The 19,615-nt window shown below is 39.6% G+C and overlaps 1 protein-coding gene across 3 annotated transcripts; it reads right to left on the reverse strand.

Moving 5' to 3' along the window:
* Positions 1-1,960: 1,960 nt before the first annotated feature.
* On the reverse strand, positions 1,961-17,646 carry Ccdc28a (coiled-coil domain containing 28A). 3 transcript variants are annotated; one of them, XM_074073574.1, is made up of 8 exons: positions 17,276-17,414; positions 16,424-16,529; positions 15,525-15,629; positions 15,196-15,395; positions 12,293-12,456; positions 8,643-8,797; positions 5,895-5,917; positions 1,961-2,519 (listed from the first exon to the last, which is right to left on the reverse strand). In XM_074073574.1, the coding sequence occupies exons 4-8, from the start codon at positions 15,351-15,353 to the stop codon at positions 2,465-2,467; spliced, it is 555 nt and encodes a 184-aa protein (XP_073929675.1). In that variant the 5' UTR covers positions 15,354-15,395; positions 15,525-15,629; positions 16,424-16,529; positions 17,276-17,414; the 3' UTR covers positions 1,961-2,464. The 3 variants fall into 3 exon arrangements, with proteins under 3 accessions (XP_073929675.1, XP_020030078.1, XP_073929670.1); XM_020174489.2 differs by lacking the exon at positions 15,525-15,629; XM_074073569.1 differs by lacking the exons at positions 15,525-15,629; positions 16,424-16,529 and having other exon boundaries at positions 17,276-17,646.
* Between the last annotated feature and the right edge of the window lie 1,969 nt (positions 17,647-19,615).

Below are 19,615 nucleotides of genomic sequence, written 5' to 3' on the forward strand. Positions count from 1 at the left end.
ATACAATTAGGCTAAAATTTAGTTACCTGATAAAAAGATCAACTGGTGTCCTAACACCACTCCACAGGACCACCACAAGAAAACCATGTCATGTGACAAAGCTTCCTTTTTTTCTGGTGGGATTGAGGTTTGAATTAAGAGCTTTGTACATGCAAAGCAGGTGTTCTACCACATGAGCCACACCTCCAGTGCATTTTGGTCTGGTTATTTTTGGAAATGAGGTCTCAAAGGCTGGATTCAATCCAATATCCTCCAGATCTCAGCCTCCCAAGTAGCTAGGATTACAGGCATGAACCACTGGCACCTGGTGACCTTTTATCCTGTCAAACTCTAGAGTATAATTCTCCCTTAGGCCCCTATCCTCTTAATCAAATGAAAAGTTTCAAATGCTTGAAACAAATAAAATGCTCTGGTGACTTTCAAATTAAAAAGGAAAAAGTAGGGACTTGGAGTGTGCCTCAGTGGCAGGGTACTTGTCTCAAATAAGTAAGGCCCTGGGCTCGATTCCCAGCATTGAATAAACAAATGAAAACTGAAACAAAACAAAATACAATAGATAAACTGATCAAAAAGCTTTAAATTCAGAATGCCAAAAATTACCAAAATTGGGATTTTAAAATCATTCAAAAGCTGGGAGTGGTAGCTCATGGCCGTAATCCTAGTGCTTGGGAGGCTGAGACTGGAGATCTCCAGTTCGAGGCCAGGCATTCAAGGGGGACTGGGGATGTAGCTCAGTGGCAGTGTGCTTGCCTAGCATGTGTGAGGCCTTAGTTCAATCTCCAGCACTACCAGACAGAAAAAAAATTTCATGGGCCCCCATTCTCCCCAGTCCCAATTAGGTGCTCATTATTGTGACCTGGAAACAAGGAAGCATGAGCATGAATGTCTTCTATAGGGTACAGGTGACTGAACTACAAATAGACAAAATGTGGCATGCCTATATAGTGGAATGTGTAAGAAATGAATGATACATTCAGTAACATGAATAAATGTTCTAGAACTACATCAGGGGACAGCTCAATGGTAAGGTGCTTGCCTAACCCATGCAAGGTCCTCCATGTGTTCAATCCCCAGCACTGCAAAAGTCAATCAATCAATCAATCAATCAATCAATCAATCATGGGTTCACAACTCTTATAAATGTACTAACATCCACTGAACCCAGATACTAGGAGGCAGAGGTAGGAGAATTTTGGGTTTGAGGCTAGTCTAGGAAAGACTCTATGTCAAAAAAAAAAAACAGAACAAAAGGTTTGGAGGAGTAGCTCAAGTGGTAAAGTATCAGGCCCTGGGGTCAATCCCTAGTACCAAAAAACATTAAATTAAATATTACATATACATACATATATGCACATTTTAAAAGATAATTTTTATGATATGAATTACTTCGTATGTTCAACTGTTTTTGGAAAGGTAACGCTGGGGGTAGAGCTCAGTGGTAGAGCATTTGCCTAGCACACATAAGGAACTGGATTTGATCCCTAGCGCTGAAAAAAAAGAGGAAGAAAGGAAGGAGGGAGGAAAGGAAAGGAAAGGGAAAAAAGAAGGGAGGAAAGGAGGGAGAGAAGGTGGAAAAGGAAACCAAGCCAATGTGTGTCGAGCTTGACTCGTGTCCACTATTGTGCTAAGTGTGGTTCAGCCCTTCCTGGGTCACTCCTCCAGCTACCACTACCAGTTGATTACTGGCCTTGTTTTCTAGACTTTCTTCAACAGCAATTCCACTCAACCTGAGTGAATGCACATGGATGCAAAGGGCAGCATGGTGATCCAGGTCAAAGTCTAGGTAGCTATAAAGTCCATGTTCTTTCATTACAGAGTATTTAAATGTGCAAAAGGCACGGACTTTGCAAGGAAGTTACAACGCCTCAAGTTTTATAAACACCGTTTACTTTTGAGGACGGAACCATTATATTCTCAGATTGAAAATTCCATGGTCTTCCAAAAAGACGACAGAGACTCATTTAAAACAATCACTTTATTAAAAATAGCTCACAATACTTATTTAACATTTCGTTGTCACTGGCCATTGGAAAACACACGTGTGTGTGTACTGATTGTCTAAGGTAAACTGAAGCTGGGCTGGCCTGGAAGACCTGTGCACCGTCAGCTTAGGCCCTCACGGGAACAAGCTGCTGCACTCAGGAAGGATCACTCCTCCAGCCCCAGCAAGAACATTAGCACGAAGGATTTCAAGTATAACCCCATAAGGCAACAGTACAAAGCAGAGCAGCACGAATCATCGCGCGTCCTGGCTCAGTCAGTCTTCGACCAGGCCCTGACCTCCACCTACCATGAATTACAGCGAGCAAATTTACTAAAAGCAGTGATGGGAATGGTCATTGCACTTGCACATTAGTTACTTTAATCCTGTTGTGGAAGATGACTGATTCTGCTACTGGGTTCATCGGGAAAAGTAAGAATGCCGCATCGCTGCAGGTCCCAGGAGAGTGGAGTGCATCTCACTCTAGCTGGTAGAAGTGTTTGGAACATCTTGTGTGTCTGCCAAGTGAAGTTTCTGTCTGAATTCATCAGTTAAGGAGATTTTCATTCCATAATGAGCACTTCTGTTAAATTTCAGGAAATTACACTCAGGAACTAAGAGGCAGAGGTGGGCAGGGCAGGAAGGGAATATGCTTAAAACGAAAGCTGCTGTGACACTGCTGAGACCCCTGGATGTGGTAAGACAATTTTTTTAATGTGTGGAATTATACCATGTCTAGAATTTAAAGACTGTTTCTTAAAAAAATCACCAATTTAAGACTATTCTGGTTCCAATAGAGTACAGAATTTATTTATTTATTTTATTTATTTATGACAGCGCTGAGTCCAGGCTGGCCTCAAAGTTGTCAGCCTCTGCCTCAGCTTCTCCAAAGAAGTTATGCACCACCATGCCCAGCCACACTTATTTTTAATGCAACAAGAATCATTTTTAAGATAGGAGCTGATAAGAGTCAAATACTAAAAAAGACTTGTCAGGCGTCAACAAGTGGCAAGCCTATCTACTCAGGAGTCAGAGATCAGGAGCCCAGGCAAAGAGTTCAAAAGACCCTATCTGGAAAAAACCTTCACAAAAAAAGCCTGGTGGAGTGGCTCAAGGTAAAGGCCCCGAGTTCAAACACCAATATCACTAAACAAATAAATAAATAAATGAATAAAAGGCTTACTTGAGGGCTGGTGGCATGGCTCATGTGGTAAACTGCCTGCCTACCAAGCACAAAGCCCTGAGTTCAAACTCCACTACCACCAAAAAACCCCACCTTAATTGGAATAAAAAATATAACACAATATACAGGTTGTCACGGAATTATTGAGAGCAGTTTATAAGGTTTGACAGAGTTTAAAAAATTAGCAAGAAATACAAAATGGCAAGAAGAGGCTAATGTTTTAGGAAGATTAATTTATTAACAACGTCTCAAATTTAGAGCAATGCTATCCAATGTAATAGACAATTATTGAACTTCCAGTAGCCACATTAAAAGGAAAAAGAGGAGCTGGGTGTGTAGCTCAGTGGTAGAGCACTTTCCTAGCATGTTCAAGGCCGTGGTTCCATCCCCAGTACCACAAAAATAAGTAAATAACTTAAAATTTTGAAAAGGAAAAACAGGTTAAGGTAATTTTAGTATGTATTACTTATGCTGATAAATAAAAATCAAGACAGGCACCAGGGGTTCATGCTTGTACACCTAGCTTCTTGGGAGGCAGAGATCGGGAGAATTGCAGTTCAAAGCCAGCCTGGGCAAATAGTTCAGGAGAACCTATTTTGAAAAAGCTCATCACAAAGAACGGCTGGTGGAGTGGCTCACATGGTAGAGCACCTGCCTACCAAGAGTGAGGCCCTGAGTTCAACCCCAGTACTGCCAAAATCAACATCTAAAACCTTTTACTATTTGATTTTTATCAGCTCCTACCTTAAATGATTATAAATATTATAATCATTATAATAACTGAGATTTTTTTCATTCTAAGGCTTTGAAATCAACTGTGCCTATTATACTCATAGCACACTTTAACTGAGATTAGCCACACTTCATGTGCTCAATGGCCATAGGACTAGTAGTGGATACTGAACAGTAAAGGTCAAATTGGAACATAAAATTGAAAAGTTATGAAATCAGGTGATGAGGGCCTGGATTGTCTCACAGAGAATGAAGGAAGAATAAGAGCAGAACTGACCATTCTTGACAACTAAATCATTAAGAGATGGCAAAAGACTTCAAGTCAGTGTCTAAGCTCAGAGCAGAAGTGCCATCACTGACTGCAATGTCCGACATGGCTAGAGAGGGATTTTAAAATATTCTTAGAGACTGAAATAACAGAGGCAGTGATGTCAGGGCAATCAGGAGGGGAAAGATTAAGTGTAGATCTTTGTACAATACTAAAAAAGAGAAAAAGATTAAGTGCAGAGAGAACATTTACTCCTGATGAAGAAAATAGAGTTGTCAGAGTTTTCTCAGGGTCACACAGTGGCTTGCCACAATGTGAAGGCAAGCAATCCAAAGCTTGCACTCTTGTACTAGCCAATCTGGCCTTGTCTGTGGAGCATAAATGCCACTGGATCAAGTGCTGAAACAAGTCTAAATGCTCACCAAACACTCAGGTAATGCAGAATTCCCGCACTGGAGAGGCTGGGGCAGGAGGATCGTGAGATCCAGGCCAGCCTGGCCTATGCAGAGACAGAGCTCTGTCTCAAAAACCAAAACAAACAAAAACTCTCAGGAAGAAAGTAGGAAATACCTACGTGTCAGACATAAGAACCAGGAACTACTTTTAACAAAAATCCCTTAACCCAAAGCTTACCCCTTCAAGTCTTTCTTGACAGTAATATCTTACATTAATCTCTCTCCACAGTTTCTGTGGTGTCTCATCTGCAAAATGGGAAGCATAAAATGACCTACTTCTAATGGTAGGACCAAATGAACAAATGCGTGTGGAACCCTTCATACAACACTTGGCAAAGAATAAGTATTCATAAAGGCTAGTTATTGATTTGTATATAGTTCCTTATTTCCTGTTATTACTTGTTATGACAGTATTTAACACTATAGCAATAATATTAATTTTATATATCCTCTATGGTTTGAAAAATTCCACATACATATCATTACATGTACCAATCACCCATATGACAGAGGACCCCCTAAGATGTTAAACAATTTGCCCAATGTTACATTATCAAAATGTGGAACAAATTTCAAAAATCAAATCTCAACTCTGTAACTAGAATCTTTTCTCTAATTATTTGGTTCAGGGGATGTTTTACTTCTCAAATCAAACTACTTTACAGGCAAAATAATTTCTTATTGCTGTTATGTACCTAACAGCTGTGCTTACCATTATGCTGTAAAATAAATTTATTCCTGAAACAATTTTTCCAGATTGAAATATCAAAACCTGAATAGTCTACCTATGACTAGCTGTTTTCCTTTAAGTTAATTCTGTAATTCACTTAGCACAGTTATAGAAATGTCATTTTACAAGGTATATAAGCATCCCTTGAAGATTGTATTAGTGATACCTAATTTTCAATTTTATGCACTTATAATATTCTATGTAATGATATTAAGTTAAGCATAGTATATCATTTATGGATATCCAACTGCCAGTTAGCTTCAGAAGCCAAGATTCAAATTAGTTTCTATAGCAACCAGCCTAATCCACAATTCTCATGAACTGAATTATTAAAAAATAATAAGATTTGTTTAGTAAAAATTCAAAACTCATACAAAGCAAGGCAGAACAAACCAAAACCAAACAAAATTCCAGCAAACAAAACAATGAGAAAATTCTATTTGGAAACCAAAAGGAAGAGATATGGCCCCAGTAAATAGATAGGAGTTATTCACCAGAAATTAAAAATTCGGAACTTTTCACTGCTGATAGTAAGCAAAGGATACATAGAGGAATTCAGTTCTTCTAACTGCAACACAAAGAAACAAATTTAATTTTAATTTTTGTAAGATAAATATAAGTAAGTCGCTGTTAACTGTATGTTCTTAAATAACTTTCCAAGCTTTCTTTAAATAGAAGAGTAAAATAATAGAGAAAAAACTTTTGAAAAATTGTCAAGATGGGAAATTCCTTTTCACAAAATAATTATAAAGTAGCTTTAGCATTTACGAAAGAAGAAAATGATAGAATGAAAGCAAATGATAAAAAATGGAGTTTTGTAAGTATTCCTAAAACCATTCATAATTATAATCTCTAATAATAGTTTTAAAAAGAAAAAAATGCCCTTTTAGTGATCATAATGTTTGAAACCTTTATGAATTTTAAAAGTATGTCACATTCCATTCAGTTTTCAGTGTAAAGAAGAATTTATCAGCTGGGCTTTGGTGGCTCACACCTGTAATCCTAGCTACTAAGGAGGCAGAGATCAAGAGGATCACAGTTCGAAGCCAGCCCAGGCAAACAGTTCGTGAGACCCTATCTCGAAAAAATCCATTACAAAAAAGGGCTAGTGGAGTGGCTCAAGGTGTAGGTCCTGAGTTCAAATCCCAGCACTGCAAAGTAAAAAAACAATGTAGAATTTATCACCCCGTCTTAATCTGTTTGGGCTGTGTTATAACATACTGCTATAAACTGGTGGCTTACACACAACAGAATTTTATTTCTCACTGTTCTGAAGACTAGATCCAAGATTAAGATGCCAACAGAGCTGTTGTCTGGTGCAGGTCTACTTCCTTGATCAAGGAATATTTTTGTGCCCTCTAGCTGTGTGGTGAGGTAGAGCAACTTCTTTCCTGAGGATTGGAATCCCATTTGATCTGATTACTGCCAAAGGCCCACCTCTTACTACCATTACCTTCAAGGTGAGGATGTCAACATATGGTTTCTAGGGGGACACAAACATTCAGACCATAGCACCACTGATTTTAGAAGGAAAAGTAGGAATTACAGAAATGTCAACTAAATTGCTCTGTGTTACACAGTACAACCCAAATGCAAGCCCTGCACTAAACAAAGCTTTTCTGGTTTAAAATTCAGTGGTTTTTGTTTTTTCACCATAATGTAGTTACTCTCCTAAATGTATAGCAAATTAAACTTACATTTAAGAGGAACAGAATACAAAACATGAACTGGTAAAAGGAAATGCTTGCAAGACTGAGTATGATAGACTTGAAATAAGGATGTGTAGGCCTGGGCTGGTAAAGTAGCTCAAGTGGCAGAGTACCTGCTTCGCAAGTGTGAACCTGAGTTCAAACCCCAGTGCCAGAAAAAACAAAACGTGTAGAACTAAAGTTTTAAAGTATGGGCATATAATTTCCCTTACATTTACTTACTCAAAAGATAAGCAAAAAGATAAGCAAAAGCAACGGAAATGAACCCTCTTTATCACTGGTAAATTCAGAAACTAAAAGACAGAATTCCATTTTTATTTATTTTTGTTCCAAAAAACATTTAAAGAGGCTAATTTAATTAATACTTCTCAGTCTAGCAATTATACAAGTGTTATGGACTGAATTGTGTCCCCCATTCATGCATTAGTCCCCACACACAGTATCTCAGTGTGTGAGGGTATTTGGAGACAGGGACTCTAAAGTGCCGAGGTCATTGGGTGGTCCCTAATCAATGGGATTGGTACCCTTACAGGGAGAGGAAACTTGGACATGCATGTACTAGAGGAAGGATGCCAGGAGAACATGAAGACAGCCACTACACAGTAAGGATGGAGGCCTAGGAAAGAGAGAGGAAATAATTTTCTGTTGTTTAAGCAACCTAGACTGTGTTTCTTCATTATGGCAGCTACAGCAAACTAATACCTGTGGCAATGAACTAAATTACCATAAAGACCAAGCACAGTTCTGTATTTAAAAACAGGTAAACATGTATCAGGAAAAGACTTTCGACTAGTGTCTCCCGTACCTTAAAATCTGTACATACAAATAAGTACAGAAGCAAATATTTTTCCAGATCACCAGTCTTCTTTTTCTTTTTTTTTTTTTTTTGGTAGTACTCAGGTTTGAACTCATGGATTCCCAACTCACTAGGCACTTAACCCATGACACCAGCCCTTTTTTGCTTTAGTTATTTTTCAAGTAGGGTCTCCAGTGTTTGGTGGGACTACAATCCCCCTATTACAGCCTCGCTTGTACCTGGGACTACAAACATGCATTACCATGCCTGGACTGGTCTCAGAGATCTTCCTGATCTCGACTTCCTGAAAGGCTGAGATTACAGATATGAGTCACCTCACTCAGCCTAAGATTTGTCAATATTCTAAGAATATATAATTAGATGTCAAGTATGGTAATTACCTTGAAATATATTTCTTTAAAAGAAACAGTAAAGTACAATATGAATGAAACTTGAAAACACCACACTAAGTAAAAGAATCCAGTGAGAACACATATTGTATAAATTCGTTCATAGGAAGTGTCCACAACAGGCAAATCCATAAAGGGAAAAAGCAGGTTAGTGGTTGCTAGGGAATGGGAGAGGGGGGAACCTGAGAAACCCAGGTTTCTTTTAGGGTGAAGAAAATGTTCTGAAATTAAGACAATATGGATGAGGTCTACAACATTCTGAATATACTAACAGCCACTGAATTATATAACTTAAATGGCTAAAGAGGTGAATTTTGTTATGTGAGCTTCATTGCAATGAAAATGTTTTTTAAAGAATAGAGAAAAATAACTACTCACATCAGACAGAAGCCTGTCCAGATTAGAGTCACTGGCTGTTTTCCTCTTATCCTCAGGAAGTTCCTCTAGCTCCCCGTAGAGCTCCAAATTCAAGCGAGCTAATTTTTCCTGCATTCCTCGAACATGTTCCATCTGTTCTATGGAACATTCATTTCCTGAAGAACATTCCAGAATGTTAATAAAGAATGTTAAAATTAATAACAGTGATGAACAGCTTTTAAACTCTAGGTGTGCTAGAAGAAACCTATTTTCTTCCTTTTGGATATTAGATTGCTAATGATTGCAATTTCTATGTATAATTACAAATCATTTTTTTGGCAGAACTAGGTTTTGAACTCAGGACCTGGTACTTGCCAGGCAGGAACTCTACCACTTGAGTTGTGTCCCCAGTCCCAGATCAATTGTTTTGATAGATACTCCCTATGGAGCCCAGGTGGCCTCAAACTCAAGATTTTTGACCAGGAAAATAATGATCAACCTAAGAAATGAACCTGGGCACTAAAAAATATCATATAGGAACTTTTTGGGGGTTTTTTATTTTCTTTTTTTGCTATACTGGGGTTTGAACTCAGAGCCTTACACCTGTTTGGCAGGTGCTCTTACCTGCCATGCCCCCAAGCTAGACTTTTTTTTGAAAAATCAAAATCATTCCTTAAGTACAGAAGATCTATTTTTCATCAATAGCAATATCATATAGAAGCAGTAATGCCAGGCTTGGTGGAGTGGCTCAAGTAGTAGAGCACGTGTCTAGGAAGTGTGTGGTCCTGAGTTCAAACTCCAGTACTGCCAAAAAAAAAAAAAAAAAGCAATAATGTCATCCAATTATATCCAATTTGACAATTGCCATTTGAATTGAAAAACCTACCCAATATTTTGAAATATAATAGTCTTAGTGAAATAAAGAGGTATATAAGAACATCAACCATGAGTTTGAGTTATTTTCCCAACCAATTATGTATTGTTCCTTTAGGAAATAAATACAAGTATTTATGAAGCACATTATGAAGCATGAGCAATACAAGGTATTATTTTCAACTGTACAAACACAGTAGAGCAACACAAATTCGAATGGATAGGTCTTGTGTTATTTATTGACTAGAATCCTGTGCAGTACCATTATCTGCCCAAAGCAACGGATTTACACACATATGACACTATGCATTTTATTCAGCTTAAGTATAACCTCTGCAACTTCTTGATACTATATTTTTTTTCCAAAAAAACCAAACTCTTTCTGTATTTCCTAAAGATACTACAAAGGTATTATATAGCTCAGCTAAACTTGAAGTACCTATCTTGAGTCAATATGAATTCATGAAAATTATATGATAGTTTTCTTGTAGGCAGCTTTATAACATCTTCATAAATTCTACTACATTATGTTAAGGACCACTAACACTGAAACTAATTCAGCTCTCTCAGCAGCATCCTTTACTTATAGTAAAATATGCTGTATTTCTTCTATTTTAATCATTTGTAACCTGGAAGGTCAAGTGGAAGGAATACCTCAAAGTGTGTGTGTGTGTGTGTGTGTGTGTGTGTGTGTGTGTGTGTGTGTGTGTGTGTGTGTGTGTGTGTGTGTGTAGGGACAATGAGAGAGTAAGAGAGAGAGAGACAGTGTGTGTGTGTGTGTGTGTGTGTGTGTGTGTGTGTGTGTGTGTGTGTGTGTGTGTGTGTGTGTGTAGGGACAATGAGAGAGTAAGAGAGAGAGAGACAGAGAAACAGAGAGATAGAAATGACAAGGGAAAAGATAAGAGAGGTGGAGGATAGATCTAGGTAATCTAACATAAAAGCTACAGAAGGATAAAAAGGAACTGATAGAGGAGAAAAATGTTTCTCAGGCTGAAAGATGAGTCAGCAGATAAGAAAGGCTCACTGACTCCCAGGCAGGATTGATGAAAAAAAGCAGCAGTCCTAAGCATATCCTGGCAAATGCCTCAAACATAAAGGGAAAAAAATCTTTTAAGCATTAAGACAAAACAAAGTTAATTACCTAGGAAGAAAGAATCCATGAGCAATGGAATTTTCATTGCAACACTTATAGAAGACCATCAGTCTAGTAAGGACACAGAAAGGACTTCAATACAGAAACACAAAGTCACCTAAAAGTAGGGACAACAGGGGTGTTGGGAGAAAGTAAAGAAGTAAAAGTGGTCCAAAGATTACCTCCCAAGGTGGGGAGAGAAAAAAGAGAGAGGGCAAAGTGAAAGTATTCTAAAGATGTCACACTACTGGCGAGGAGTAAGCAAGAGACAGGGGTATAAAAAGACATTTTTGTGAAGTAAACAATGAACGTGCTTTTGTTGTTGTTTTGAGGCAGGGTCTTGCTATCTATGTAGCCCAGACTGGCCTTGAACTTGATATCCTTAGGCCTCAATCTCCCAAGTGCTGAGATTGCAGGCATGTACCACCACACATGGCATGGTATTGTGCTTATTTTTAATGCCTTCTTTTCAAATACTAGTACAACTAAGCCTGAAAGTCCAGAAACCATGAAAAAAAAGGTAGAAATACTTGAATATATGAAAATTAAAAACTTTTACAAGACTAAATATACCATAAACAAAGTCAACAGGCACAATAACTTTGGTAAAAATAAATAAATAAGCAAGAGATGTAGGAGGGGTGGGATCTAAATCGTACAGAGGGCTCTTGGCAGTTAACAGCAGCAACAAAGCAATAATAACCAACAAACCTGCGTAAAGGTCTGAAAAGCGCCATCCAACTGCTCAACAAATGCACACGATATCCAAACTCAACAGTAAAGAAAACAAATCACTCCACACCAACAGACTGGCAAAAATTAAAACATATAACATCTACTGCTGGTGAGAATTCAGGAATAAGGGTCCTTTTATAAACCACTAACAGAAATGAAAAATGCAGTGTTTTCTTTTTGGAAAGCAATCTGGATACTTCTATTAAAATTACATATTCTGGCAGAGTGGCTCAAATGGAAGAGCACCTGCCTAGCAAGTGTGAGGTCCTAGGTTCCATCTCCAGTACCACCAAAAAACAAAACTACATCTAAGCTTTGCTCCAGCAATACCACTCACAGAATAAAGATAGATGTTCCAGTTTGTTCACTGCACCAGTGTAGTTAGTATCTCAAGGCTGAAAACAAAGTAATGCCTTTCAATAAAAAAATGGTTGAAGAAACTAGAGTATATTCACAACTTGGAATATTATATAGCCATTAAAAATGAATTATATTATATTCTGACTGGCAGAATTTTAATCAAATATTGGCTAATGGAAAAAAGCAAGACATAATAGAGTCAAGTATGTTTATTACTTGGCCGATAGCTATCGCTAAGTGTTGCAATGGAAATTCCATTCCCAATCAGATCCTTTCTTACTAGGTAATTTATTTTTTTGTCAGAAAATAAAATATACCTGATGCTGGTGGCTCACACCTGTAACCCTAGCTACTTGGGAGGCTGAGCTCTGGGGGACTGAAGTTCAAAGAGACCCCATCTCCAAAAGTAGTCAGAGCAAAACAGACTGGAGGTGTGGCTCAAATGGTAGAGTGCCTGCTTTGCAAGCAAGCATGAAGTTCAAACCGCAGTACACATACACATACACACACAGAAAATAGGATAGGAAAATCTTAAAGAAAAACATAATAAAGAGAAACATTTTGCACTTACCAAATGCTTGAAGTTTTCCAGAGTGGAAGTCATTCAAGAGACTGAGGAGGCCACGCTCCATCTCCTGCACGTCCGAGACATCGGTGAGAAACGAGTGCTGGATCGGGGTAGACTGAGTGCCCTTTCCTTCTCCTCCCTGAGGCTTGCTCTTTTCTTTCACCACTCTGCAGAGATGGTTTAACTTTCGTTAGATCTCTTCAGGTTTTCTAGATTAAACTTCTGCCTAACATCTTACTGAATTAAATGGAGTCTCTCTTAAAAACAAGAAAGCAGGATAAAGTCAATACCAAGTAAAATAAGTCACCTCAAATTAGAAACAAACAAAAAAGAACAGGTGTGAAAAATCTTGAAACAAATGTACAAAATGTAACTGCTAAAGCATTTAAAAAGTTTGATTAATTGGGCTGGGAGTATGGCTAAGTGGTAGAGCACCTGCCTGGGAAGTGTAAGGCCCTTAGTTCAAACCCCAGTACTGCCAAGAAAAAAAAAAGTTTGATCAATGTATTTATACAATATGCTAATTTGTTGGGCTATAAAAACTGATGAGGAAATTGTCTTCTTACTATCCTGTTTCATATTTCCTTTCTCAGTAAAACATACTACATTTCCCTTCTAAATGTTATCCTTGAACTACCAATAACTGCTTAAGTGATTTTAGGGTCCCTACTCTGTAGCTGCCGTTATGCCAGAGTGCCTGGTCTAAGAAGACTTAAATTCACAATCACCTTAGGATGGAGTGCTGGAAATCTGTTGCCCCCTTGACTCGTCTAGCTTCATCAGACCCCACATGTGGTCATGAAGTCCTATTGATTATGCTCACAAATTAGCCAATCTCCCTGGTTCTTTCCTTTGCCACTACCATCATCCTATCTCTTGACCTAACGGCTCCAACAGCATCCCTACCTGCCTTGCCTGTGTATGGTTGCTCACTTCTTTCCCTCCTTCCAATGCAGCCACACCTCTTCCCAAAGAGTAAAGTCAGATCCCATAATGTACATAATTTAATCCCTTCTGTAGCTTTGTGCTGCCTGCTGGACAGAGTCCCATATCCTTAAGAAACCCTCTTTCCCTCTGAATCTCCTTAGCCTCCCAGAAGCCCATCCTATCTTCTTACATGTTAATCCTGTGCTTACATTTGAATTCTTCCACTTCCTGCCATCTTTGCCAGGCTATGGTGCACACATCCTTCAAGTTCCAGTTTAAATGTGATTTCCCTAGGAAGGCCTTTTTGGAATTCCTAGACTAATTAGGTGTTTTATTTGTTTTTGGCAGTACTGGGGTTTGAACTCAAGGCCTCAAGCTTGCTAGGCAGGAAGTGTACCACTTGAGCCACTCTGCCAGTCCCTAGTTAGCTCTTAATGCATGTCTGGTATCTACCAGGCTTTCAGTACCTTGAGTGGGGGTGCAGTACACACTGCTACACAGGACCAGAGAGAAAGAGCAGTTCATGCAGCCCAGGACCAGCTGCAGGAACTACTAAAGGTGCTACACGAGTGAAGGGTAACTAGGCTAAGAGGCAAAAAGGGAGAAGAAGCCATGCTATCTTTGTAACCCAATGCATACTACAGATTCGGACATGTACACATATTCAGTACTCAATTTGTACATAATGCTGAGCGCAAGCATCTTCCCCATAACTGTACTCACCACAATAAGGAGAAGATAAATAGGACATATGCAAATCTGTATGTATAGCTATAAAAAGAGAGAGATAGATACATAGACAGCCAGGGAAGGAAGGGCAGGGCACAAGAAAGAAACTAGTAACTACTAGGAAAGAAGTTTACAAGTCACAGGCTGTTGACAGTAGGTCAGAGACAGTTCTTCACAAAGTTAGGTCTGCATTTTCTGCACGAGGTGTCAAATCACATCATCCTCATTACTCTAAGTGCTGTCCAGGACCTGTAACGTCAACCTCGCCCGTGAGCTTACTAGAAATGCTCATCTGATGTCCCATCCGAGACTCACTGATTTCAGAATCTGCATTTTAAAAGGATTCTAGAGAGATCCACAGACACGTTAAATCTGACATAAACCACTACACAGTGTAGGTTTCAGTGTTGCTGGTGGAAGTTTTACCTTCAGTACAGATTTCACATCAGTTCAGCATTTAACAACCCTCTCGAAAAAGAAAACAAGCAGAAAAGATCAACCAAAACCCTGTTTATACTTACCTTAATGTTTTTGATTATATCATATTGCTTTACTTTCTATTAAATCAATTCAGTAATAATTTTAAAAATGCAATAAATTACAATGTGTGCAAACCTCCTAGGAGTTCTGTTAAGCACACATCAGTGATCAATATAATCATAGCTCTTGGGAAGCCTACATTCTAGAAGGCAAAGAAATTAAATTGCAAGGTAAAATGATACAAATAAACAGCTATTGAGAATTTACAGAAAGAAAGCTGGTGGCACAACCCTGAAATCCCAGCACTCAGGAATCTGAGACAGAAGGATGGTGAGAAACCCTGTCTCCAAAAACACAAAAAAACAACAAAAGATTTTAGAGAAAGGAGTGGTTCCCTTTAAAATCTCTTGGCTTTATTTCTGTATTTGTCTATATTTTAGACAGGGTATCATTATGTAGGCAAAGATGGCCTGGAACTCTTTATCATTCTGCCTCAGCCTCTCCAGCAGTTGGGATTATAGGTGTGCTCCACCACTCCTGGCTTGACTTTCTTTTACCGACTATATTCAAACATATATTCTACTAACCTTATTCAAAATCTGACTGCATTAAATTCCTCTAAGGAGGAAAACCCCTTTCCTTCTGATAATTTATTCAAAAGAACCCTTATAAGTATTGCTTTAAGTCATTCCAAGAGAAAAAAGGTTGTAAGAAATTGATTTGGCATTGACTAGCATTTTACTGTGACAATGTGAAAGAAAAGAATGCACCTTTTTAACTTTGGTCGCTGGGAAGTTGACTGTGATGCAGGATTTGAAAACCCTGTGCTTTTGCTAACTGGAATGGCATTTTTTTTGGCATTAACAACCTGAGTAGAGTGGGCACTAAAAGACTTAGGACTCCTCCTCTTCACTTTCCGCTCTTCCATTGTTTTAAGTTCTTTGTTGCACCAAGGCCAGCTTCTTAAGACCTGAACAAGGAAACATGAAAATACATGTGTATGATATAATATGCAAAAATGAAAGTGACTTGAAGACCCATGTCACAGGCTAAAGAGGATGAAAAATGTCAGAGGTTATCCAGATGGGATGGTACACACCTGTAGTCCCAGCACTGGGAGGCTGAGGCAGGAGGATCTTGAGTTTGAGGTCAGCCTAGACTACACAGCAAGTAACCAGCCTGGGTAACACAGCAAGAACCCCATCTCAAAAAAAAAAAAAAAGCACTATGAAATGAAGTTATAAATGGCCATTTCAATGGGAATATGTGTAAGGCCTCCTATTCATCCCAATACTTCCCCCTACTTCACATTATTAACCAGTTTTATTTTCTTAACACTTTTCTGTTTAAAATACATTCTCTACATTTTGTTTTTTATTTGGTCATGGTTGTTAAATTTTTTTTCCCTTTTTTTTTCTTTTGGAATATGGTCTTACTATGTAGCCCATGCTAGCTTCAAATTTGAGATCCTCCTGCCTTAGCTTCAAAGCACTGGGATTTTAGGCCTGAACCACCATAACCTGCTCTAAATTTTTTCTTAATTCCACTGCTTTGTGTACCATAACGTAAGATACTTATATGTCTAATCACCTCATAAGACTGTAAATTGCCTTAGGAACATTAAGCCTTTTTAAAAATACTGTGATAGATTTAATCATGCTGACTATTCAAAAAGATTCAATCCCATTGCTGTCACTCTTAAAATAATTGAGAATTTAACTGAAGATAGATTTTTTTGCTATTGTATAGACTCAGTACTACAGGCACTGAAATTTAAACCACTGAGCTGAGCTGGCTGGCTCAGTCACAACTGAACTTATGGTATCTCAAAAAAAAAGAGCGGGTGGCCTGGAAAAGGCTCCAATGTCCAATCTCTAATCCCAGATACCAATTGTAAATTCACCTATAACTTAGCTAACATTTTTTCCTTTAAGAAGCATTTTTTAACTTCTGCTTTTGTCTGCCACTGTGGTACATGCGATTGGCCCTATTTCTCACCATGTCTTCTCACAAGACTTTCAGAGTCCTGGCCAAGAAACAAATGCAAAATCATCCCGTTCCCAGTGGATTCCGATGAAATCAGGTAGAAGTGTAAGAAGAGACACTAGAGGAAAAACAAGTTGGGACAGTAAGGAATTGTGCAAGATGACACACATAATTGCTCTATCGTGTGCTCAGAGTCATCTTGGCATGAAGCTAAAAGTGTCAACACGCAGTTGAGCATTTTAAACTGAGAATCTGCCTTTTCTTTGATTACCCAGTAATAAATATGTGAAACCTTTATATATAAAAAAAAAAACATTTTCAATAACAAAACCCCCTTAAAGGGAACTTTAAAAGACGACTGAATAGAGGCGACGGGGTGTCATTTCTCCAGAGGGGCAGGATCTTTATAAATTTATGATACACATAAAAACACTGGCCTTCAAATTTAAATATGCTAATACACAATTGGTGATAAGGGTACAAGAAAAAAAAAGTAAGAAGTAAAGCAATGCAAATAAACCAACAGTGGTCTATAGTGTGTGTGTGGGGAATAGAGCTTGAGATCTCTTCGTTTTTGGAAGGTGATCTCTTCAGTTTTGTAAGGGAGTATCTGTCACAAGGCCACCCAATCTTTCTCGTACACCAAGCAGCAGGAAACGTTTTAGAGGAGGTGTTACGTGTTCATGGACTTACTCACCAATTTTGAAGGTCAGGTAGGACCACTAGGGGTCCCTCTTCACTTCAGATCCCCAATCTCCCCAAGCGATGCCCCTTTGCCGCCCCGTACCCAGCAGTGACCCCAGTGGATAGGGGCAGGGGGCTAAAATAAGGGGTTGCGGGGGACCCTCCGCTTCCGCTACGTACCCGGGGTAGAAGGGGGTCGGGACCCCTTTCCTCAATCTGCAAAGACAGCAGAGCCTCCGCAGCCAACGCCGCAGCTTCAGCGAGAGGCCGGGTCACATCTCCGGACCCGCACCTCCGCAGCACCCTTTGTTTACGGAAGTGACGGGAGGAGGCGGGGCCTCTGTGCCGCAGGAGGGATCCCCGCCCCTTCCGGCTCCATGAACGCCGCTCGCGTCTCCGCCTTCCACACTGCATTGCTTCTCCTGTTGTGCCTTCAGCTGTAACTCCGGCGGGCGTGGAAAGGAGAGTCCATGGCAGAGGCGCTTACTTTAGGCTCTGAGACTCGGAGGCAGGAAGTGATAGAGTGGCGGCGGAGGTAGGAACGGTAAACGTAGTTCTCTCTACGGACGGCCACGCCCCCTATTGTGAGCGCTCACGTACAATTCCCAGGATGCTATTGGAGTAAACGCAGAGGCGGGCCAAAGTGTTGCCATAGCAACGGATCCCTGCTCGTTTCTGGTTGGATGTTCGCTCTTGCGGTGCTAAACCAATTTTGGCTCCAAGGCCGCGGGAAAGCAAACTATTTGCCGGGTCTGGCTTCGAATTGCGATCCTCCTAATCTCTGCCTCCCAAGTAGCTAGGGTTACAGGCTACTTATTTTACTTATATTTATTTTACTTATATTTTATCAAGTAAGTTTGCCACAAATTATTTGGAATTCCTACCCGACCTGGGGGAAGAGCATCTTTGCACCCAACATAGACTACACTGCAGGTTAGGGCACACATGAGCCTGGCATGTGTGAGAAAGTGAGGGGTCAATAGGTTTCGTTGTGCCGACTTAGGAACAGACTATCGCGAGACAGAATTGCATACATACAGAATTGCAAGACTCATTTCTTGTCTGTAATCTAGAGTTTCTCCCGGAAAAAATGTCCTTTAAACCGTAAGCATTACGCTGGGTACGGTGACTGCCATCGGAAGTCCCAGCTACTCAAGAGGCGAGGCAGGAGGATCACTTCGATCCAGGATCAGCCTGGGCAGCATAATGAGACCGGGTGTAATACTAGCAGTAACAATAAAAGCTAAGCATATCCATAATCCCAGCACTCAGGAGTCTGAGGCAGAATGATCACAAGTTTGAGTTCAGCCTGGGCGCTGTGTCTATCTAGAACCTGTGCTGTGTGAGGGCATTCTTATCCATGCTGTTATATACATAACACACCATTCAGACTTGTTAGCGTAGCTGTGGGTTTATGACTGCCAGGTTTGCCCAGTACAGTAGTTTTTATCACTAAAAGTTGGACTTGTTGATGGAGTCCTATAGTAGTTTCAATGTTAGATACAGTTTTTTCCACCATACATCTGTGCATTTATCTTTAGATGACTGAATGTTTAAGAATTTGTGTGCATAGTTACTCAGTTTTTATGAACTGTTGTATCCTGTTAGTGCATATTGCTCTGTGACTCCAGTATACCTTACCTGTACTGACCAAACCTAAATAAAGATTTTTATTGTAAAAAAAAAAAAAAAGATCCTGTCAATCAAGAAATAAAATCAATCAAATGTAAACTGCAAGCATCCTTTCTTGGGATTAGCTGTTAAATGCACACCTTGTGTATTACGCTACTAAGATACTTTGTTCCTAATGATATTTAGAGGATGGGAGCTTTGATTAACCAGAGCCTCCCCTCCTGCCAGCACAAGTGTAACTGGGTAGCAGGGTGGGAAAGGAGGGCTGTCAGGGGGTGGTGGTGGGGATTGGATTCTGCAGACGGAGATTCATAGGCTGTAGACTCACTGGGTCAGAATCACCTGAGACCCAGAAATTTTTGTTTCCAAAACTGTCTCATCCAGCTAGCTATTGACTCCTGGCCAGCTTCAGTTGCACTGATGTCAGTGACATTGACTGTGTAGAAAAGAATTTTTATGTTTTATGTTTATTTTACCTACATGTACTCTTGTCAGTACAAGTTGTGGGTTTTTAGGGTGCTATGGAAATAATAAAAAGAAACAAAGATTTCAGAAGAAATCTGTAACCAGATTCAGACTTTGTGTAATCTTGATATTATGATCACACTTGATTTCCATGTACACACATCAGCACACCCACAGTGCATGACTTCTCACAGAAACCACCATCAATTTTTTTTTTGCAGTACTGGGATTTGAACTCAGGGCCAACACCTTGAGCCACTCCACCAGCCCTTTCTTGTGATGGGTTTTTTCAGGATAGTTTCTCAAGAACTATTTGCCCAGGGTTGACTTTGAACTATGATCCTCCTGATCTCTGCTTCCTGAGTAGCTAAGATTATAGGTGTGAGGCACTGGCACTGGCCCCACCATCACCTTTGTACATCA

Source organism: Castor canadensis, chromosome 1, assembly GCF_047511655.1.
Source record: "Castor canadensis chromosome 1, mCasCan1.hap1v2, whole genome shotgun sequence".
Taxonomy (NCBI): domain Eukaryota; kingdom Metazoa; phylum Chordata; class Mammalia; order Rodentia; family Castoridae; genus Castor; species Castor canadensis.